The 24,057-nt window shown below is 37.7% G+C and overlaps 1 protein-coding gene across 1 annotated transcript in view; it reads left to right on the forward strand.

The window, feature by feature from the left end:
• The window catches only part of LANCL1 (LanC like 1), a 43,514-nt gene that overhangs the window by 1,235 nt on the left and 18,222 nt on the right, over positions 1–24,057 (forward strand). The window contains exons 3-4 of the mRNA XM_003784979.3: positions 2,334–2,451; positions 20,439–20,646. Coding sequence (XP_003785027.1) covers positions 2,334–2,451; positions 20,439–20,646 — 326 coding nt within the window. The remainder of the gene's footprint in view (positions 1–2,333; positions 2,452–20,438; positions 20,647–24,057) is intronic.

Genomic DNA, 24,057 nt, shown 5'->3' on the forward strand with positions numbered 1-24,057 from the left:
AGGAGGGAAGAAAGATGAAGAACCGGTGTAGGGTAGAAGGCTACCAAACTGTACATGGAGTTAAAATCAGTCTGATTATTTTAAGGCTAATATTGAGCTGCCCAAGCAAAGCTCTTTATAATTATTTTGAGGTGAGATCAGATGGACTCCCTCTGGTCCCTTGGTCCTGAGTTCTGCCTTGCTTTGCAAATTTTGAAGCAGAAATATATGTCTTGTCTTGTTGGAAGAGGACATGCTGCTTCATGCTAACTTGGCAAAGAGAATACTTGAGAAGCCTTTAATAAAATGCCGCTCACTGTTTAGGCTGTTTATAAATTAAATGCTCTTATAAATTTAACCCTTTATTTCAGGGCGGGAGGAATTCATTAATTTAAACACTGGCCCCCAAATAATATTATTACCTAACATAGTTTTTAGACATTCCAGAAAGAAATTTGCATACCGGTTGTTAAATTGTTTAATTTTGAACACAAAAGATCAAACCCTGGAGATCTGTCCTCCTTAATTTGTTAACATAAAAATTTCAATAAGGAACTGCTTTTCTGGCATCTATCAGGAAAAAATGGAGGGGGAGCTTTTAGAGACTTTTCAAATTACTGCTAGAGTTTGAATAATATGGTGGTCTACCACAAGTAATCAATGTTCCCAGGCAGGTCACCTTTATTAAATGGACTGTTTGCCAAATAGAAAGTAACTTCCCTTCCTAAGGCTGATGCAGTCTCATTAATTCTTGGTCTCTTGAAGGCCAGGCAAGATGATAAATTATACATGATCTATGTACAGAAGATGACATGTTCTCCTGTAGCTGCGCTCTTCTATCTGGTTGGGATTTATAGACCTTTTATATTAACATTGAAACATTTTATCTTACTAAATATATTTTCAAGTCTTATTGAAATCTTAACTTCTTGGCAGAAATTAAGTAATGGAATGTGTCTGTCAGTGTGGTTTCTTCAGAGTGTGACAAAAGGAAGGGAGCGCATATGGTTGAGAGTGATTTGCCTTATCAATAATGTTCCTCAGAAGTGAATCTTAATGTATGTTTAAAGTATTACTTTTATTAATTTTGATGCTGCTGCCTTTTTCAGTATTAAGATGCCTGTTTTTAGAAAGGAAATTCTGTTACTAACAGGTAGTAGTTAGATTTGTTTCTACAATCAGTACATGGTAAAATAAAATGTACCCTTGTAATGTTTCTCCACGTTTGTTTAGAAATTTTATTGCTTTATGAAACCTCAGTCTTGGAATCACAGTAAGTTCCTCAAATTATTGGGGTATACAACACTTGATGATTCAGTGCATACAGAACTTTAAAAATAATTTTCACTTGTTTTTAGGAAGAATAACATAGTGACTGTTTGGGCCTCACAGTTTGTTCAGCCTCTGTGAGCCTTCATGTGGGTGTGATTCACCCAGAACCCCTTAGTGTACTTTCAGCCGGTATCCAAATTCTTGTCATAGACCCCCGGGCTGCTAAAGAGTAGTAAAAATGTCAACAGTTACATGTCTGAATGAGAAGGACCTGTGACACACCATCTCATTTAATCCTCAAAGTGTCTTTTGAAATTGGTGTAGCAGGTACTATCTATCCTCCTGACTTGATGGACATAATTGAAGCATGTAGAAGTTACTAGTTGAGCAGTATTGCTCAGCTAGTAATGGATAAGGATGTAGCCAGGCCCAGTCACTGAGAAATAATACGTAATGAAGCCCCTACCTTTTGCCGGGCATTGGGCATGGGTTTGTAATGCCGTGTTTGACATTTCTTTCCACTCTCCTCGAGGCTCCAAACATACATGAATTTGTTGTGCTTTTCTTATTCTAGTTGTTCAATTTAAAAAAATTGCCCATTTTTTAAAATAAGAGCAATTTGGATGTTTCTTTAAGAGATTAACATTGCTACTACTTGAATACTAAAAAATCCAGTTGCTTGAAAGCAACAAACATCTTCTGATTCGTGCTTGATTTAATAAAATAACTTTTTATTATTGTAATGAAGATTGGTTTAAATAATAGACGATCTCTATTATGTGGAAAATTACTGTGAGGCAGTTTATCACTGGCAGTCTGTTTTAGTATTTAACTAAAAATGTTATGTAGAACTTAAGCTCCATAGTATTTCTTGCCTTTAGTAGAAAAATATAGAAGCATTTTTGTTAATATGCTATTGTTGTTGAAGAATAGATAGATAGATAATAAACTGTCTAGTTCTCGTAGGCAGAAAAATGTGGCCTAAGTGAAAATGAAACCCCTTCCTATCTTTAATCGCCTATAGTCAAAGGAGTTGGGTAGCCCAACTTTTCTTTGATATTTTTTTCCCTTAACATCTACAGCTGACTCCTGAGTTCTTACAACGCTTGACCAATAAGATTCATGAACTTCTTCAGCAAATGGAAAAAGGCCTAAAATCAGCAGACCCTCGAGATGGCACTGTTTACACTGGCTGGGCAGGTATGAACAGCTGACTATGAGCTGGCATAAGTATCATAATTGAGGGCCAAAGCATTACTTTTCAAGAGCTGTCTGACTGAAGGGTATACCCTTAAATGGTTCCTGCATCTGTATATGAGCAGTTACTTCTGGGAGAATAGTGTGTTCTCAACCCAGCATGGCATCTTATGGATTTTTAATAGTGCCTTGAACTTAGGTCATGATAAGCTTATTCATGTAATTCATGCTTGATATTTGGATGGCTGCCATACTTGTGGGGAGAAAAACTGACATAGTTCATTTGGAAGTGGAATTGCAGTGGGAAGGGTTGGGAAGAATTCTGAAAAATAGTGCCTGAAACAGAGGGAAGGAGGATTTATTCTCAGAAATAAAATATATCCAGAAGCATCATTTTTTGAATAGTTACCCGTAATATGGATCCATACAGAAACATACGCAGGGTAAAGTATTAGTTCCATGAAGTAATCTTTCCATATGATAATTGCTGCTTGGTTTGCCTTCAGTGCAGTGCTTTGGTGTCAAAAAGGCAAGAGAAAAATCAAAGGAGGAAAGTTGAACTGCAGTTTGTTTGCCAAATGTAGAGAGACAAAAGATCGGCTCATGATCCACTTGAAAAAAGCACTCTCAACATTCAGTATTTCCCATTTATTTTGATGAGTGGTTGAAGAGGAACAAGTTTGCAGTTTAAGAAATTTGAATTTGATTTTAAGGCAGTGATGCTTGTCGTAAAAGATCAGGTTTCTGGGCCTTATAGATTCTGATTCAGTAAGGTTTAAACAGGACTCAAGAATTTTACATTTTACCAGCTCCAGTGGTGATCTATGGACTGCTGTTTGAAAGCTTCTGAGAGAATTTAGTAAAATTTATCTCTTAGCAATTCTTTGTAATATAGGTTGAGTGTCCCAAATACAAAAATCTGAAATCCACAGTGTTTCAAAATCCCAAACTTTTTGACTACTGACATGGCACTCAAAGGAATATTTATTGGCATAGTTCAAATTTTCAGATTTGGAATATTTAACTGGTCAATACAAGGCAAATATTCCAAAACTCCCCAACATTTGAAATCCAAAATATTTTTGGCTTCAAACATTTCAAATAAGGGATACTCAACTTAAAATCAGTAGGCTAGGGAAGACTGATAAAATCAGTGAAATTATAATCAGGAATGTTTAAGGTCAGTATTTTATGAAATAAGAAAAATGCCTTGGATAAAGTCAGACCATCCCTTTGATAGTTCAGTTTTATGATTTTTGTGTATTTTAGAGGCTCATCACAGATAGTAAGATGGGAATAAAATGAAAGTATTCAGCTTGAAGAAGAAAATTTTAACAGTTGTCATTTATTGGGTAGCTATTATATTCTAGGTGTGGTGCAATTGGTAGATTACCCTCATTAGAGAATAACTCTGTTTTTTATTTTAAATTATCTGTATTTGAACAAACGGGACAGGTACAATGCATGGTTTTCTTGAGCTTTCCTCTGTCACATTGCAATAATATCTAAGATTCAGACTTACAGATCTTTTCTTAATATATTTAGAGTTTCTACTATTTTGTTATCAGAAATAAATTGCTGGTCTTAATGGCAGGACTTATTATAAGTTACCTCACTTTAGAGGGGAAAATAGTGGGGATTGATTTCAAGTGAAATTAACCATTTGAAAATGTTAGGAAAAGTTAGTAGACCCTTCTATTGCTAGAGCTAGTTGGAAAACCAAAAATAATGCTTCTTTGTAACGAGAAAAGAAATTTCACTCCAAAGTAAAATGCAAATTTGTTTAAATTTTTTGGCTGTGTAGGGTTTCCGGTGTCATTTCCTTTGAAGGCCAGTATCCTTCACCTTTTATCCTTAAGTATCTTTGCTACTCTTTGTTGGCTCCTGAAAGCAGCTTATATGGCAAGTTTCTGAGGCAAATTGGCGTGCTAAGCAGTTTAAGATCTCTTCAGTCGCTGGTTGTTTTATGATGTAGCATAAAACCTTCTAGATAAATTTGCTAATGGCTTTCAAGGCAAGGTTCCTAATGTCTTCTAATCGAACACTGTTAAAAAGCTATTATTCTCACATAACATAGACTGCCCCCTCCAGTGTTTTGGTAAGTAAAGTGCCAGTGTTCAGACAGTCTGGCTAACATAAAGCTCTGAGTTGCATAAGAAACTAAACCTCATTTGACTACAGAAAATCTCCATGTTAAGACTGTATCTTCCTGTTACCTTTTACCTTACCAACATAATTGCAATTTTATTACTGAAAAAATATGAATTTACAAAAAACACAATGAAGATATTTGCTGTTGTATATCAAAACAATATATAATTATGTGTATGTTTCTTTGCGTGTTTTCCATATTATCTTTCAAAAAGTAATACTTTTTAGGGAAAAAAACATTATTTTTTTTAGCTTTGTTCGGCCCCAAATTTTGGGCCATATTTTATAAATATTAACTGTTTGTTCTTGTTACTAATTTGTTAAAAGTTACATTACTTTGAGAAACATTGATTCAAGGTAGAAAATCTATAAAACTTACTTTCTTCAACATTGATATTTAATGAGTATTTGTTGTCAACATACAATGAAAGGTTTTGCAAGTTACTGAATTACTTAGCATATAGTTTGTATGAGAAAACTGCATGATTATTATAATTAGTATTAAAATTACTATCTTGGGTTAATTTTTTTACTATTTAGTTTTTTAATTTTTTTTTTTTTGAGGCAGTGTATCACTTTGTCACCTAGGCTAGAGTACAGTGCATCATAGCTCACAGTAATCTCAAACTCCTGGACTCAAGTCGTCATCCTGCCTCAGCCTCCCTGGTACCTGGGACTATCGGTACCCACTATAAACCTGGCTAGTTTTTCCACTTTTTTGCAGAGATGGGGTCTGGCTCTTGTTCAGGCTGGTTTCGAATGCCTGGCCTCAAGAAATCTTCCCGCTTTGGCCTTCCAAAGTTCTAAGATTATAGACAGGAGTCATCACATCCAGCCTTATTGTGTTAAATTTTACTCTTAGTAGAAATCCAGTCTAATAATTAATGGTGGTTCAGATAGGATTAGGATTTGGGACAGGATTACATTCAGCTGCCTATACTCCCCCAAAAGAAAAGAAAATTATAGGGGTTAGCTGGGTGTTGTGGCGGGCGCCTATAGTCCCAGCTACTCGGGATGCTTAGGCAAGAGAATCGCCGAAGTCCAAGAGCTAGAGGTTGCTGTGAGCTGCGACGCCATGGCACTCTACGGAGGGCGACAAAATAAGACTCCGTCTCTCTTAAAAAAAAAAAAAAAAAAAAGAAAGAAAATTATAGGGGTTAAATGAGACAGTGTATTTTTCTGTAATGTAAACCAAAGCAAGAGGGAAGCGATCCAGGGCTAATATGGTGGCCCCAGGATATCAGTAGGAACCCAGGCTCCTTTCTGCTCTATCATTCCTCAGCCACTGGCTTTTACCTCGATGAAGAGGGCTGCTGAAGATGTAGTCATTACATCAGCTTTGGGGACCTCTGGAAAGAAGAAGGGGCAAAGAAGAACGCATTCCCTCCCTTTACAAAGACTTCTTAGAGTCCCATTTAGCATCTCAGTTCTGCTTGCTTTGTGTTACCTATCACATAGTTACTCATCTTAGCAAAGGAGAATGGTGAATGTAGTCTGTTACCTGGAGTTCTGTTACTAAGAGAGTGAATTTGGGGGTAGAGAAAACTTTGTAGTCTCTGCCATAATGCCTATATAGCAAGGAAAATGATTCTCTTCTTTATTCCTATGTTTTGTACAAGGCATTTGGACAGTGAGCCCCAATTTTATTCTATCTGCAAAAGGACCTATAACTTTGATCCACTTTTGAGAGATTTTTGTAAATAAATTTACTAATGTCAATAAAATATTTTGAAATTTGATAGCAATGTTTTCCTGCTTTGTTTCAAGGGAGACTTATTTGGATTTTGATTCAAAACATATTTTTGTAAGTTTTTTCTTCATTTTAATGCATAATCTTTTCCTAAAGCCTACCATAGAAAGGAAATATTACAGAAGTGCCAAATTATAAGTAATTTTTGTAGAGCTACATGTAACTTAAGTCCAGATGGGCTGCAAGTGATTCTAGAATCCTGTGCAATAGTGGTAACTTGGTTGAACAATTCTTTGTCTCCTCTTTTCTACTTTCTCTCAAATCTTGTTTACTGTTGCAGAATTATGAAATCTTTAATGTGTACCAGGTATCATTTCATACTAAAGCTCATGGTATGTCAGTGTTTCTACTTCATGAGTCTAAAGAAAGCTACCAAACTAGGCTGCCCAACCTCTTAATGCTTCATTCATGCTGTAGCTAGATTTGTCTCAGTTGATCTTGAAAATGAAATGTTTCCAGGTGGCGCCTGTGGCTCAGTGAGTAGGGCGCTGGCCTCATATACTGAGGGTGGCAGGTTCAAACCCAGCCTCAGCCAAACTGCAACAAAAAAAATAGCTGAGTGTTGTGGCGAGCACCTGTAGTCCCAGCTATTCAGGAGGCTGAGGCAAGAGAATCGCCTAAGCCCAGGAGTTGGAGGTTGCTGTGAGCTGTGTCATGCTGCCACGGCACTCTACTGAGGGCAACAAAGTGAGACTATCTCAAAAAAAAAAAAGAAAATGAAATGTTTCCAGTGAAAAGATGACCCGCCCATATGTGTTTACTGTTGAATGTGTACAGTTGTCATTTGAACACGTGTGGGTTGGGAGCAAAGTCCATGTATAACTTTGACTCTCCAAAATCTCAGCTCCTCATAGCCTACTGTCAACTGGAAGCCTTACCAATGTCATAAAGTTAATTAATATGTATTTCATATGTTGTATGTATTATAGCCATATTCTTATAATAACATAAGCTGGAAAAGAGAAAATGTTATTAAGAAAATCATAAGGAAGAGAAAATCTATTTTCTATTCATTCAGTGGATGTGGATCATCATAAAGGTCTTCACCAGTGTCATCTTCACTCTGAGTAGGCTGAGGGGAAGGAGGAGAGTGGGGCTTGGTGTTGCTATCTCAGGAGCAGTAGAGGAGGTGACCGGGAAGCAGGAGAGAGAGACACACTTGATGTAACTTTCAGATATGCATGATGTATCTGTAAATTTCTGTCTTTTTTACTTTTGGATTTCTCTAAAAATGTTTTAAACTTAACTACGTGATAGTTTAAGCGCATCTTTACTACACCTAAACTAAATCAAAAGCAGTCTTAAAAAAAAAATAAAGGCCATTTGAGGAAAAAAAAAAAAAAAGCAGTCTTGAACTGAGCCCTTTTGCCAGATCGTCTAATGTCAGTTTGTTTTCTGGCACTACCGGCACGTCTTCCCCGTGGTCTGGCACTGGTTCAAAAGCATTCATCTCTCTCAAGGTGTCTTTTGTTAATTCCCCTGGTCTAGTACCTGTTAGCTCTTGAATTGCTCTGAGATACTTATCTTGAAACCCTCCATATTCCCACATATCTACTGTCTATTTCATGATTTCCTTGATTGTCATAAATCCATGAAATTATACACAACACGTGGACACAGTTTTTTCCAGCAGGAATTTGTTGTTTCAGCTTGATGGTTTTCATTATAACAATGATGACATCTTCAATGGCATAATTCTTCCAGACTATAGAATGTTCTCACTTTCTGGGTTCTCTTCCCATAGCATTGACAATCCTTTTCCGTAGTTTTATGAGCCTTAAAGGTCATTATGACTCCCTAATCAAGACGCTGGATCAGAGACATTGTTTTGAGGGGCAAGTTGACCGCTTGATGCCCAAAGATTACCACCGAAGCCTGCATCTTTACACCTGTGGAGTGTCGTAGTGCAATTTTATAAGCTGTATCCCTGACTTTTACCTTTTTTTAATTCACAGCAGAAAAATAAAATGTCCTGACCTTAGGAAAGGGAGAAGAATTTTTAAAACCTTGCAGCTGTCTCATATTGTCACATGAGGCAGTTATTACCATAAATTCCTCTAGTCTCTTTTACCTAAACTTAGACAAAAGGCTGAGGAGTGATAACCTCTGGTCTCTCTTATGCTGATCCAGGAATGAGGTGTTGATGATTAATTAATTTTTCAGATAGTAGTTTAGAGTTAACAGGTTTCTACTATATATTATATTCAAAAAAAATTCAGTAATTTAATAATAAAATATGTTGAACAAATGTTGGTTCACAAGGAATGAGGAGCATCAGTATGCATTTGCAAGATCATTTATTTGACTGTTGAAGGACAAGAGTAAAGATTAAGATACAATTCCTGTTACTAGAATGTTACTATGATTACTATTTGAACAACAAGAGTGAGGATGTGTGTGCATATACACCAACAACTAATGTTAATTGCCAGGCACTCTTTTAAGTAGTTTGTGCTAATTCACTGACCTAAACTTCCAAACAACCCTTTGGCATGGGTACTATTCATATCACCACTTCCGAGATGAAAAAAATGAAGTAAAAAAAGGCTAAGTACCTCTTTCCAGGTCACACAGCTAGTGAGTAACAAAATTAGGTTTCATTCGACTGCCAGGCCTGGCTCTTTACCCTATGAGAGAGAGAGAGAGAGAAAGAAAGAGAACTCTCAACCTCTCCATCTCTACATTTGAGTTTATTCTATACATTTTATAAGTGAAGATTTACTAAAAAGCTGTAAGATAAAGTAGTTTAAGCAATGAAAACATGATATGCATACTGTACCAACTTTTTAGAAATGGCTAATGACTAATTAGGTTTAAGTGTTTTATTTTTTAAAAATCACAATAAGCCCTGATAAAGCATGAAAGGAATTTGGAAAGAAAGAAGGAAATAAGAGTTATTAAAAACGCATGAGTAATTACCACTTAAAAGTCTATGGGAAAAAGTTATTTAGGGTTAAAAGTAAAATAAACCCAGGGAAGATTTATGGGCATTTGCAGCTAGAAAAAACAAATCTCTAGCTTTCTTCTGTAGAAGGTATTTTTCTCCTTCTAATCCTGTATTAACATATTCATCATGGTTTCAGGATAGAAAATTAATTGGACCAAGACAGAAGCTTTTCTTCATAATTGCTTGTATTTGAAAAGGCTTGTTGAAGATCATCTCAAGTGAATTATCATCCATAGTCTAAAATCAATTGGTAGTTCATGCAGCTGTAAGTGGTATTTTGAATGAACAGCTTCAGTTCTTTTCACTAAAATCCTTCTTTATAAAATTTAGTACGTTGAAGTGTAATGCATCATAATATTGATGTATGGTATATGCCAGCAGTAAGCATTGAGTTGTTCATTTTTAGCCTTAATCCTTTCCCAGTGGACTTGCAGGAGTTCTTTACAGTATGTGCTCACAGCTTGGGAAGCAGGTGAAGCATTTTGGTTTCCTATATGCCCCATCAAGAGCTGTTATCTGTGGTTATATACACAGCCCAGACAGTGCAGCAAAATAGCAGATCTGGAGGCCTCTTAAGATCACATCCAATGGTCAGCTACCGAGTGGTTGTTGGTGGTGTCCAGAGATCTCTGGGGACTCCACAGAAAACATAATGCTACCTACTGTGGAGCTTGTGTGGGTTTTGTTCCTGGTAAACTGTAGGATTTATGGGAGAGAAAATTTTTAAAAGCTTTATAAAATGGAAAGCACAAAACTCTGGTAGAAATTGTTATTATAAAGGATTAAATGAGCAGATGAAGTGTTCTTGAGTTATAAATAAGCATTTAGTAAAAAAAAAAAATTGCTTTCCTGGGAGATAACATAGTAGAAAAGTTAAGTAAACCCAAGGGATGGCTGATCTCTCTACTGTCCTTAAGAGAGAATGAAGGAAAGTACTAGCCCTCATTTAATTTCATTTTTTCCACTCTTAACTGTGATAATGCCTAGGGGAAATGATGATCAGCTCATGCTTTTAAAAAATACACAGGACTCTAGGGGCTTTAGCGCTGAAAGACATGACCTAATCTTCTATAACCAACTCACAAAGTTAATGAGGCTAAGATTGGCATATATTTCCTCTTTTCAAATATTAGATAACATTTTAAGTAAGAGGATATGCAGTGTAATCCCTAGAGTAATATTAACTTGCAGTTTAAATGCAAGTCATTACAGTGTTTCAAGGTGCTGTTCCTCTGATCTACCAAATGTATAGCCTTTGAGCTACAGATTTAACATGTGGGTCTTAGTTACTGCTGACACTAGACTTATTTGAAAGGACTCGCTCTCAAAGGCTAGGTGTCTTCTCTTTGCAATTCGATCTTGTAAGTGGCTCTTCATCAGAACTGGCATTTCGATACCTCATTTGAGTTCTGCCAAGTGTCCTTCACCTTTGTGAGATGCTCCCATCCTTCCCAGCCAGAGCTCTTAGGAAGGGTGGAAAGGAATAAGAGGGTGGATTTGCATCAAGTTTACTAGAGCCTTTCACAGTGACCACTAGATAGGGTAGTATACCAAGACTGTCACCTGCTTTCTTTCTGACTGTATTTTTATAGTGCTAATGTCATTGTATCGTAGTTTATCTTAAACTACAAAGACACAGGCTCGAAAACATTGTAGGGTTAAATGCCACCAGAGTGCTTTGGGTGCAGCACAGAGTAGGATGAAAGCGTTTGTCATATAGATCAGAGTAATAGTAGAGGGGAAAGAAGGCGTGTCTGAGCAATTTGACTTTTACAGACACACTGAGAAGGCTGGGGCTGTGTGTGCCATTTTCCAGTGACTTTAGCACTTAGCACAATGCCTAGTATGTAGTGGATGGAGTGCAGAGCACTAAGAGAAGAAGAAACATATATTTCCTTGGTTTTTAAAAAAATCTCTTTTCCTGTTTAACAGCTCTGAAAAAAGATGGGAAAAGAAAACATATCTTCAGAGAGCTTGTTTTCCCTTTTTATTTTCATTTCTACTTTGTTTGGTGCGGTATTTTTAATGAAAGGTGCAGAATTATGACTAGTCCTCCCCAGATTACATGTATTAAAAGTGCTGGAGTATTTGGAAAGCCAGCAGCTCAGGATGCTCAGCTTTAAGATGACAACTGAGCAGATTCCTAGGCAGTGCAGAGCGTTTATATCAAGGCTTTGTGACTAGGACTAGAAATGAGGAGCCTGCCCTAAAAATAATTGTAATTGTCTTGCAGAAACAGAAAGGCACACGCTCAAACATTCACACAGAAAATTGAGAAACTGTTATAAAACAACATATTAGAAAGTACCAACCTAATATAGAATAATAGGTGATCCTATATAGGGAGTTAATCAGAGAATACTGTCATTTCTTATTTTTCCATGAATCTGAAAGGGAGAAACATAATAGTAGATGAGCTTTTATTATTTTTTTATATCAGCAGATAATAGGGGTACAAGTGTTTTTTGTTATATGGATGAGTTGTATAATAGAGGAGTCATAGCTGTTCAGTGTCCCTACGACCAGACTAGTATACATTGTACCCAGTAAGTAAGTTTTGATCCCTCACCTCCACTCGCCTTTTCTTAGTGTCCATTTTACCACCTTATAACATATATATCCATAGGTTATCCCCCACTTACAAGTGAGAACATGCAGTGTTTGTTTTTATACTCCTAAGATACTTCACTTTGGATAATGATCTCTAGTTCCATCCAAGTTATTGCAAAAGACATTATTTCTTTTTTATGGCTAAGTAGCATTCCAGGGTATGAGTGTATACACACACACATGCACACCACACTTCTTTATCCACTCAGTGATTGATGGGCACTTTGGTTGATTCCATATCTTTGCAATTCTGAGTCATGCTGCAATAAATATTTGGATAAGGTATCTTTTTGATGTAGTGGTTTCTTTTCTTTTGGGTAGGTGCCCAGTGCTGGGATTGATGGATTGAATGGTAGAGCTACTTTTAGCTGTTTGAGAAATCTCCGTACTGTACTTCACAGAGGCTGTACTAATTTACATCTCTACCAACAGTATATAAGTGTTTCCTTTCCACCATGTCCAACCCAATAGCTATTGTTTTTTTGACTTTTTAATAATGGCCATTCTGGCATTATTGGTAAGGTGGTACCTCCTTGTAGTTTTAATTTGCATTTCCCTGATGAGGTCTTACGGTTTCACATAGGGAACAATTTATTTGAACTTACATTGGAATAGAATACTTTCTTTCTTTAGAAAGTTTTTGTCTCCATATCACTGTAATGGATATTAGCTAAGCACCTCCAGTGACCCTGGCAGTTCTAAAATCTGAGCATAATTTTTTTCTAACAGAGAAGATGAATGGAGTCTTTAAAGACCCTTGACCTGCAGAGAAATAACTTGCCAAGTTGAAGTACCATGGCACAAAGGTTTTAAATGAAAAGTGTTGAGGAATAATCTCTAGAATCCAAAATTACAGAGAAGTGTTTTGAGAGGTTCATATATGTGTGAAGATTTTTATCATCTCTATATACATTTGAGACACAGCAAGGTCTTGATTGGTCAAGATGAATAGGACTGATGATCCCTCAGAAATTCAAAGGCCGGGTATTAATTACATCTCAACAGCTGGCTGTATTTATAGTACTACTGTGTATAAGTAGCTGAGTAAGGAAATTGCAGATTTAGAAGTGTCCCTAAACAATTTACCCTCCCATCCCAGAATAGGATCTACAGAAAAAGACAGAATTGAAAAATCTAGTTCAGAGCTTCCATACTGAAACCAGGACCAATTCCTGTTCCAGCAGTTTTCTTTGGTTCTCAAGTATACTTTTTTCTTTCAAGTAAAATTAGTTATCAGTATTTCAAAAGATTCTTAGGATGAACTGTGAGACAGCACTAAACGTCCTGAACTTCTTATATGAAATGACATCTATCCTTAGTTTTCAGAGAAGTACTATCCTTAGAATGTTTACAGTGATGGAAATGTTACTACTTTGTTGTCTGTTGCAGCAACCTCTACACACATGTGGCTACTAAGCACTCAAAATATGGCTAGTATGAATAAGAAACTGAATTTTAGATTTCATTGGCTGTCAAGTATCCCTGTGAGAGGAGAGTTATCTGTTCTGGTCCTTTGCCCTTGCTTGGAAGAATCACAAGCCAGGCCAGTGCAGTGGAGTGAGTACAGACATAAAGCAAGTCCATATAAGCAGCCTCTATCGTAGAAAAGTGGAGGCTTTACAAAGCAAAAGTACGTTCCCAAGAGGGAGGAGTACTTCTCCCATGAGTGGAGAAGACTCTGGTTTAGATAAGAGTTTGGTATTTTATTCTATCTTCCTAATGATACATTAAGCTGGGGGTAGAATATTCATGATTTTTCTGAGACAGGGATGAAGAGTCCTCAGAACTCAGGACTCAGGAGAGTCCTTCTCTTTTTCTTTTTTTTTCTTTTTCTTTTTCTATTTTACATGGTAACTTCCGAGAATTGCCGTGATGTTTTTAGCAAACTACCAGATCATGGGTGGGTGTGAGTTTTGCTATGTTAAATCAGGAGGGGGTTCCTAGCTCTGGAGCGTGCTCCTGGTTGGGAAAAGTCCTGCTGTTGTAGTTTTGACTCTAGTCCAGTGATTTTCAGTTCAGTGTGCCGTTAGAGGATCCTAGGTGTGCCATGAAAATTTTTAAAGACCATTAATTAAATTATTTTTGAAAGACATTCAAAGCATAGAAAGTATATTCTTTTTTTACTCTTTTTTTGATCAACATAATTCAAGTGTGTTGCAGAAGTTTTAACTACAAATTCCAGTCTACCATGAGATACAAATGGTCAACAAACACTGTTCTAGATGTTGGGCTCCCGGTACTGGCTCCCTCATCTTTTCTGTAGCTAGCTATTATCAACCTGCTCCTGTCCTTAACATGCTCTCCTGAGAGATAAGCGGATCGGAATTCTTTCAGGATAAAAGGTAGAAATGGTCTGTCTTCTTGTAACTACTTCCTGCCAGAGGGGGTGCTGTCCTTACCTGTGGACCACCTCATTTCTCTCCTCACCTGTCCCTACAACTTTTATTCCCAAGATTTGAAATTGGAGGCATGGAGGCCCAAAGTATCCATAAGGAAGCGTCTCCTTATCCCCAGCAGACAAAGGCCAGAACCCTCAGGCCATCATTAGCTCTAAATGTAATTGTTGCAACCTGGAAGAGATGAACTTGATCAAGAGATTACAAACACAGGGTGAAAACATGAGGATTATCATAACTAAAGGTCCCACAAAAGAAAGTAACTGTGAATTGGAAGAAAGTTAGGCCTTCATCTGTCTGGTCACCAAAAGAATAAATAAACAAGGACCAAGTAAGAGAAGTTATGGGATTGGTCCCAGGAGGGGCAATGACCAGGTCATGGTTGGTAATAAGGAAGAAAAGAAGTTGTCAGGTTCTCAGTTTCTGCTAAATCTGGGGCTGAGGCTACAGCCACAGTTCCTTTCCCTGACTCCTTTCTCTTTCTTAGTGTTGCCCCTCTCAACATAGGACTTACAGAGTTGAGGGTTTTCTCTCAAGTCCTGCACATGAGGGACCTCTGACCATTTCTCTTGTTTTCTGTAAAAGAAGTGAAACTGCAGAATAGTTTTGTAGTTAAGACCTTGAAATACGGGCCAGGTTTCTTCACCTGGTACTGATACTGAGGCCAGCTATATTACAAAAGAAAATTAATTTAAGTTTTCAGAGGCTTTCAAATCTGAGGGTCTTCCTTTTTCTTTAAATGAGGCATCCCAGGGACAATTTAGAGGGTGTCTAAGCTTCTTGCTCCATTGTATTCTTTGGTGAGAAAAAGGAAAAGCTGAATACTCCACACATCAGGTGTCCCCAAGTGCAGGGCATTTGATAGCAGCTCCATACAGGCATGCCTTCCTGGTCAGTAAGGAGTTTCCCACGGGTGATGTCACACCCATCCCTGTGCTCTCCTCCAAGGCTATGTGCTGTGCCTTTGGAGGTGCACCTTGGAATTATTTTTACCAAGAGATACCACACTGGGCCCATTCCCTCACAGTGGTTGGAGGAGTGGCACCTATGGTGCCATCTCCATGACCATATTTTGTGTCAGGGATGTTCCATGCCCCAGAGACTAGCTGTTGAAGAGCAGCCCCTCTGGTGCTATCTCCAGAACCTTCCCTTCCTTGCTAAGCAGCCTCAGGTATGTGGACAAGAGCCCTCCTTTTAACCTCTGGTAAGCCCCTTGCCCTAATTACCTCCCAGTTAGCTTGGGCCCTTATAGGTGTCCATAAAGAAAGTTCAGCCAATTGGCAAAAGCAGAGAGGTTGACATGGGGATGTGAGCCATCCCTAAAGAGCAAAAATAAAATCCCTCAAAATGGCTCTTGGCTTCCAGTGGTATGGGACAAATAGAGCCATCCTTTAAAGTTGGTGTTGTTACAATGAAAAAGATGGTAAAAGGGGGCCTCTGAAGCCCAAAAAGTGGAGAGGCCATTAGGGACAATAAATTATTTGCAACTGAGTCAGAAAGCACAAGAGGCATCTCCCCGGGGACACCACCAGAAGGAGACATGAGCTCGTGTTTCAAGATCCACAAGCATGAGAAGAACAAAGCAGAAATGAAGAGTGAGCTACGAAGCCACATTCCTCAGTAACGAGTCCCGCTGACCCGGGGCTCCCGGGAACCTGCCCTTACAGAGTACATGAGCCCTCCTTACCTTTAGATTATATTCTATAAAGCCCCTGTCTAATCCATAAGCCCCCTATTCCAGGGTGAAGAGCCGACTGTCCGGGACTTACGGTCCCCAAGAGCTTGCCACCTCTTTAATTTTTGACTGAACTATTCTCCATAGATAACAAGTGGCCCATTCACCCAGTCCTTCTGAGGGTCTCCAGATATTTCCTTAAAGCAAAGAGTTTCCTTTTTAATCATAACCAATTTGATCACTTATAAAATTTCTTTCTAAATTTTCTATTTTGACTCATAAGTAACCTTTGAATTAAAAATATTCTTAAGTCTTTAAGTTGAATATTAACAGGCTGAGCATTGATAGCTCATCCTAGGACTTCCCCAGCCCATACCATAGGGGCTAGTTGAAAAAACTAAGGACCTGGGTGGTGCCTATGGCTCAAGGAGCAGGGCACTAGTCCCACATACGGGAGGTGGTAACCTGGCCCCGGCCAAAAACTGCAAAGAAAAAAATAAGAAAAAACTAAGGACCTAATTGATGTTGTAACATTCTTTCCCCAAGGACCAGAAAAGAGAATGTGGTTTGGTCACTAAGGCCTTTTCTCTTGTCCTACTAGTAATTCTCCACCCTGTTTTTCTTTTCTTCCTAAAACATAGAGTTAGAACTTTGGGCCTAGGTAAAGGGCAAAAGAAGGTTGTATGTAGAGTCCCAGTTAAGTCTTGGTCCAGCAGTCTGAGAAGGAAGCCTGCAGTGTTAAAGGAGTTAGGTGTACTAACTTAACCATTAATTATTTCCCCAGCCTCAGGTAATTGGGAAACACATAAAGCAGGCGTCCTCAAACCACGGCCCGCAGGCCGCATGCAGCCTGCCTAGTACATTTATCCAGCCCACCGGGTGTTTTTGCTGCTGCTGCCTGTCCTGCTTAGCAGCCGACTCATCCCAGGGCCTGTAGTCCAGCTCTCCAACAGTCTGACGGACAGTGAACTGGCCCCCTGTTTAATAAGTTTGAGGACCCCTGACATAAGGGAATGAGCAAAGACCCGATCTCCTAGCAAGCAGAGAAGTGGTAAAATACACAAGGGGGTTCTGTTTTAGCTTCCTCTCCTGCAGTGGAGATAGGAGACAGAAACAGAAGACCTTTAAAGAAGAGCAAAGTGAGTGGCTCTGGGGTTAAGTAATAAAATCAGCCTGCGACAGAGTTTCCCAAGGCTCAGCCATATCAGCATGACAGAGTTGAGCTTGTCCCAAAGCCCAGGGTCTATAGACTGAAGTGGTCCTAGAGGGTCCACAGGTATGGAGGATGCTGCCTCAGGGGATTCCTGATTCAGTACCTATCCTCACTGCTGTGTCCACTGCTTTACATACTCCTTTTCAAACCTCACAGAGCAATTAGGGTGAACTTTAAAAAAAGATCTATGTTCTTTCTGTGCTTAAGGTGGTGCTTTGCAAATGAAATCCCAAATCCTTAACTGGCTTCCGTGATCCCATATGATGTAACTCCTATCTGCCTCTCTAGTTTTGAAAGGAGCTATATTTTTTTTTTCATACTTAACAACAATTTTTGTTTTTTGAAAGGAGCTATATTCTTTATAATTAGGCTTACCAGCATGTGGCAACACACCCAAAATCACAGAGGCTTTAACACAACAGAGGTTTATTCTTTCTTGTTTAAGCTCATTGCAGTCTAGGCTGCTTTGATCTTGATGCTTTACAATCCTTTATCACAGAGCTTTTAATTCATGGTCTAAGACGGCTGCTTCCACTACACCATTACATCTACATTCCAGCTGGGAAGAAAGTAAAAAGGAAAGAAAGTCCCTTCCCTTCAGGAATATTTTCCAGAGTTGCCACCTCTACTCCCATTACATCCTATTAGCAGACCTTAGTTACATGGCTGTACCCAGCTGTGAAAAAGATTGTTTTGGGCAGCCTGTGTCCAGCTAAAATCCAGGGCATTATTGTTAAGAGAAAAGGGAGAAACATTTGGGAAACCATTTAGAAGTTTCTATTGCAAGAGCTAAATCCTTATCCTCTAGAGTACAATATGGTCAAAATGTCTGAATAGAAAAATAAGGAGGTAGCACATAAGTCTGTTAGAAATACGAAGGCAAATACTAGAGGAAATGGCTAAATTCTTGTCTCTGGGAGACAGGAATAGGGTGGGGCACGGGATTGGTGTTTTGCATACTGTCTTGCAGCACTGTATGATTTTGTTCTATGAAGAACATACATATTTTAATAAAAATTACATTTGAAAGAGTTTACTGAGGCCAGGCCTGTGAGTATATATAAGGACTGGTTGAATTTTCCTTACAGAGCCTTTGAATTTGTGTCTTTATTTCCCACCTTATCAGCTACTGTGGTATTTATTTAAAGGTGATGTTATATGTGTGGATATTGTCAAGGAACAGAAGACCAAAAGGAGCAGATTCAAGACATTTGTCAACAAGCAGTTACACTATAAATTAGGACACACGGAGCATAAAATACTGGTGATGTCTTAAATGTCTTTGATTTAGACATTTTGTCTTATTTTCCTGACCTTGGACTTGACTTACAATAAATGTAAACCAAGAAAATATTTCTAATTGGTGGCAGCACTTAATCACCTAAAGTCCTTTCCCTCCATGGGTGTTTTGTGACAGGGATCACAGACATAGTAAACCATGGCCTGTAGAAGATTGTTTATCAAAATCTGCAGGTGCTAAGGCCCAGATAAGAGGAAGGAGAGAAATGGACCTGAGTTGTTAAAATTTTAGAAACTAGAAAGATAATCCTCAGCTGATCAAAAAGAAATTTTCTTCATCCAGATGTATTATTGTGAGACTTGGAAAAAATGATTTTAACCTGTTTCCCATGAGAAATACATCAAACCTGACAATTGCAAGCTTTAATAGGTTTTGTTTGTTAAATATTCAGGCCAAGAGGAATTGTTGCAAATGAGAGACAAAGGTCTGAAAAGGAAAACAATTCATTTGGCTTGTATTTAATCACTTTTTATTTTCTCAGTTCTTGGTCATGTCATTATCTGGCTTTGGTGCTTACATAACTTAATTAGGGAGTTTAGGCAGCAGTGGGAATAGGTGAGCAGAATGAAAGGGTAACAGTTTAAATGAATTGCCTGCAGATGCGTGATATGGACGGCGATGAAGTCTGTTAAGGACCTAATTCTAGAAGAAGCTTTTGACATTGATCATTTGTGAAAAGGAGAATTTTTTTTCTTATCCACATACGTGGTTTTATACACTTGTCTACAAACCTTAAGCGTTGGTGCATCTGATTATTCAGCTTGTGGAATTACCAACATCGAGCTACTTTGAAAGAGCAGACAAGGTTATTAACTTTGGCAGGAAATGAAAATTTGGCCTTAATATACGTGTGAAATTGAATTGTCTGTTGCACAAAGCTTTGAAGATTACCCATGCAAGATGAGAAAACTGTCTAAATTTAAAATTATTCTCAGTACAGTGCAAAGTAATTTTACAGACTGCATTTTTACTGCATTCAAATCCGTGAAGAGATTGGCTCTATTAATTTAGATTTAAACACAGACTCTGTATGTTCTAAAAATGGTAAATGAGATGGAAAATGTACTTTAAGGGGAAAAACGGGTTTCTAGAAATGCTGCAGCAGGCAGGCTTCCTACTCCATAGTTTTGTGTCTGCCCTGAAGCCATTTGGCTTCAGAGGAAAGGCTCTATCCACTGTGACAGGCATTTGAAATAAGGACATGCAGACAGCGTCTCAATTATATATATAGTATGTTTCAAGGGTAAGATATGAAGCAAATTAAGTAAGGCTGAAGACAAAAACTATTAGCAGCATTTACACTGTAGTTACCCAAATATCTGGGTCCTTAACAGGAAAAAAAAAAGTTAAGAACTGAATAGATTTCCTCTAATGTCAAATAACTTTTTATATTCCCTAGCTGGAAGGATCCTGGGGTAGGAGATTTGGTTATACCACTTTTTTACACAAAAATGTATCTTTTATCAAAAGAGAAATTGGACTTTCCTTTCCTAGTTTTTGAATTTCCTTAGCTCACAAGAATAAACCATTTCCTGTTTATTAAATTATTATTCATTAACTACATAGATGAATATTTGGAATCGTAATGTGATGACTATCACTTAACCATCAAAAAGAATGCATTAACACATTAAGCAGAGTACAGTAACAATTAGTGTACCATGTACCTCTTTACTGGCCAGTCCTGGAGTTCTTATTATTTAATAGAGTGGTAACAATGAGGAAACTGAAGACAAATAAGTGATTTGCCTATACCTCGTTCTCAGAGCGGCTTAGTGAACTAAAGCTAGAACTGAAGCTAGAACTTCAGTTCTAGCTGAGCTTAGAACTAAAGTTATCCAAACTTCCAGGTAACAGCATAAATCAACACTGCTGAGTAAGCAACACACCAAAATACTAGTAAAATGACTATCTTCTCATCATCATTTTTTTCCTTTTTGCTTGTCAGGCATTGCTGTGCTTTACTTACATCTCTATGATATATTTGGGGACCCTGTCTACCTACAGATGGCACATGGCTATGTAAAGAAAAGTCTGAACTGTTTGACCAAGCGTTCCATCACCTTCCTTTGTGGGGATGCAGGCCCCTTGGCGGCGGCCGCTGTACTGTATAACAAGATGAACAATGAGAAGCAAGCCGAAGAATGCATCACACGGTAATCGTGTCTCTTTGTGAGGGTTATTGTCTGATATCATTGTGCCATAATTCTGCATGCGTTATAAAAGAACCTTCTAATGAATTTACTTTTCTCTCAGATAAATATTACTACTGTTATTGAATAATTCTCATTATTACTATGTTACAGTTAAGGAATAATCATTATAATCCCTATTTTATTGCAAGATATAAGACACTGTCATGTTCCAGATCAAATACTTATTCAGTAACAAAAAGGATATCAAAAACCTAATGATATGATTACTAATCCAAGTGCTACCCAGGATCAAGAAGTCAGAGAACTGTGGTTCACATCCTGCTAGAGGGCTGGAGCGTTCTCCTAAGGAAGCACAGACTGATTCAAAGCTGTGTTTCCTAGGGGCTTTAACACATCCAAATTTTCATTCTTAATATAGATCATGGGGGTCTACTAGAAGCTTGTAAATTATGAAGAATTACTAAACTTTGTACTAATAAACTACAATTACTGGCCTCACCAGAGTTTATTTAGCGCTCAGGATTCTTATAAATCTGACTGCCACCCAGTTTTGCTTACCCATATTTAGTGGATAAGCACAAAATGCTATTAGGCTCCCACTGAGCATGCTAATGCTAACACCCAAAGTTCCAGCACCAGCAGCATTTTAACCAGGGGTCATCTCTGAGTTGACCGTGATTTATGATTCCCACTGTTCTTTCTTAGATATTACTGTTGTCAAGGATCTGTTGGTTAATCTTATACTGTGTAGTGGTGTATATTACATAAGAGTTTTTTTGACTTTTAAGATTAGATTGTGTTGTGTGTAAAGAAGGAATTATTTATACCTTCTTCATTTCACATACAATTCATTTCACGAACTTTATGGCCACCCTGTATATGAAAACTTTCCCTCCTCCCCTGTTTTTTCCTCATACAATGATATTTTCTTACTCTGACTTTTTCCACTGGAAATATCAACAAAAAACTGGGGGGCAAAGAATCTTTGGCTCTGCCTGTAATGATTTATGGATCATTAGATGAGATCACTTACTGAATTGACATAAACTTCAGAGTACCATTTTGTACATGCCCATACCTATACTCCATCTATCTGAGGCTAACATTATGTGTTACTAAAAAATAAATACCCCAGGACTTAGTGTATCTAGAGGAAAAACCTGAACATTCCACTCCAGGCTGAAAAATACTTAATATAAAAACCTGTCAACAAGCTTGATCAAAATGGCAAATGAAACAAAACAGTAACTTCCTAAAAAGTTTAAAGTCTGTGCCTTCTATACTATTAGACTTGCATAAGGCCAGTCAATATAAAAATTATTTCCATACTCACCTGTACTATGTGAAACACAGAAACTACCTTTTTTTCCATAGCCAATTTAAAGTCATTAGTCATAAATCTGCTTTACATGTCTGTAAGATACTCTTACTCAATGAATCACTCTTAAGTACCATCAAATTAAATTGTTGTGGTCTCAGTATTTTACATATAATGCCAGCCTTTTCCAAAATAAAAACAGGCAAATGTTAATAGTTTGCTATGTGAGGAATGTTAATAGGTGTTTGATGAAACAAAGTTTATGTATTCAAACAGATTCGGGTTTGTGTTCAAGCACTAGTTAGTATTAAATATGCATCTTCACTGGCCACTCCGTCTTCAGTAGCTTATATACCTGGGGAAACACAGTAACTCTAGGGATGAGCATTGCCAAACTTCTCCCATGGACAAGCCTTTTTCTTGATGGCATCTTAACTGCCTATTCTGAAAAACGCTTCAGGAAATGTTACCATGTATTAATATTAGTATATTAAAATTAAAGCAGAGTAAGCTAAGACTTTAGTCTTTTTGTAATAAAGGTATATTTGTTATTTATATATTTTAAACTATGACATTTCAGCAGTAATTTCTAGTCAGTAGGCTTCTTAAGGTGAAAAATACAGAATGTGGATATAATAAGAAAATATACTATTTGTGGCTGCAGCTTTGATTTTTCTAATTTTTTTACTTAAATGGCAAAACTGATTTTTTTTTTTTTTTGCAATTTTTGGCCGGGGCTGGGTTTGAACCCACCACCTCCAGCAAAGGGGGTTGGTGCCCTACTCCTTTGAGCCACAGGGGCTGCCCCGGCAAAACTGATTTTTTAATAAGGATTAGGAATGCAATATTATCTTGTTTCAGATAAAGATGATTTGTTAGCTTTGTGACACTGCTATATCAGTCTCAGTGTTCTCTTGGTCTTCTTTGACATGATGGGCTGTTAAGCAGGCAGAATTTAAAAATACTGTCCAGCTATTAACAAATTCCACTTCAAACAGAAGCACAGTGCACCAATGTCAAAAGCTGATAACAGACTGGAATGCTCGACCCCCAGAAACTAGCCTCATGTGGTAGTGGTAGCAGTCAGCAGGGGAAAGTTAGAACTAAATCATGAACATAGCAGCCATCATTTAGCCCCTATGGCTTACTAATGTTCTAATTGTGCTAGTCAACCTGGGAGGATTATTTCATTAAAACTTATTCTTTGGAATTTTAAATATGGTCATTTTTAAAGTAAAATAAATATATATATATAATTAAATAAAATAAAAATAAATAAATATATGTTTAATTATATATATTTTATATATAATTTTATATATATATAATTTATATATATAAGACAAACAGTCTCCAAAAGGAATGTGTGTGTGTTCATGCTCAAATTGTCCTACAAATGGCCCAGCAAGTGGAGCATAGGACAGCACATGATGCCAGTTCTTCTCTGCTGCCTGATATATATCATGTCTGTTTTTGTACACACACCCAGCTGCTTCTACATGGAGATATTGGTGCCACAACACAAAACAGAGTGCACTGCCTGTTAGATGGCTAACCTGACATGTATGGTGCTTTGGGGCCAGTGCTTAGAATGATGAATGACAAGACCTTAAGCTTTCTGACTAATAAATGCATAACCCTTCTTCTTTGTCATGTGATCAGTCACTAAAGGACTTCATTGTTTTTTTTCTTCTTTAGAGTTACAAACCTTTTGACAATACAAGGCAAAAAAACTCCCCAATAACACCCTGGGGAAATACTGCTAGGGAATGGAACAGAACGATCTTCTTTTATATCTTTATTCTTCCTTCAGTGACATTTCAGTGACTTTCCTATCTCTTCTAAAGATGGATTGCTATTATTAATAATATCAACATACTGAAACAAATAAATGGGGCTGCAATAATGTACTTGTGGATTTGAAAATTTCAGAAAACGCTTAAAATAACCAGTATGAGTGATAGTTGCCTGTATTCACATCTATTCAGGTGGCTGAGGTGGGAGGATCACTTGAGCCCAGGAATTCAAGTTCAGCCTGGGCAACATAGCAAGACCCCCGTCTCTATTAAAAAATCATAATAGGCTCGGCGCCT

Source organism: Otolemur garnettii, unplaced genomic scaffold (assembly GCF_000181295.1).
Source record: "Otolemur garnettii isolate 467f Iridium unplaced genomic scaffold, OtoGar3 scaffold00013, whole genome shotgun sequence".
In the NCBI taxonomy this organism is placed as follows: Eukaryota; Metazoa; Chordata; class Mammalia; order Primates; family Galagidae; genus Otolemur; species Otolemur garnettii.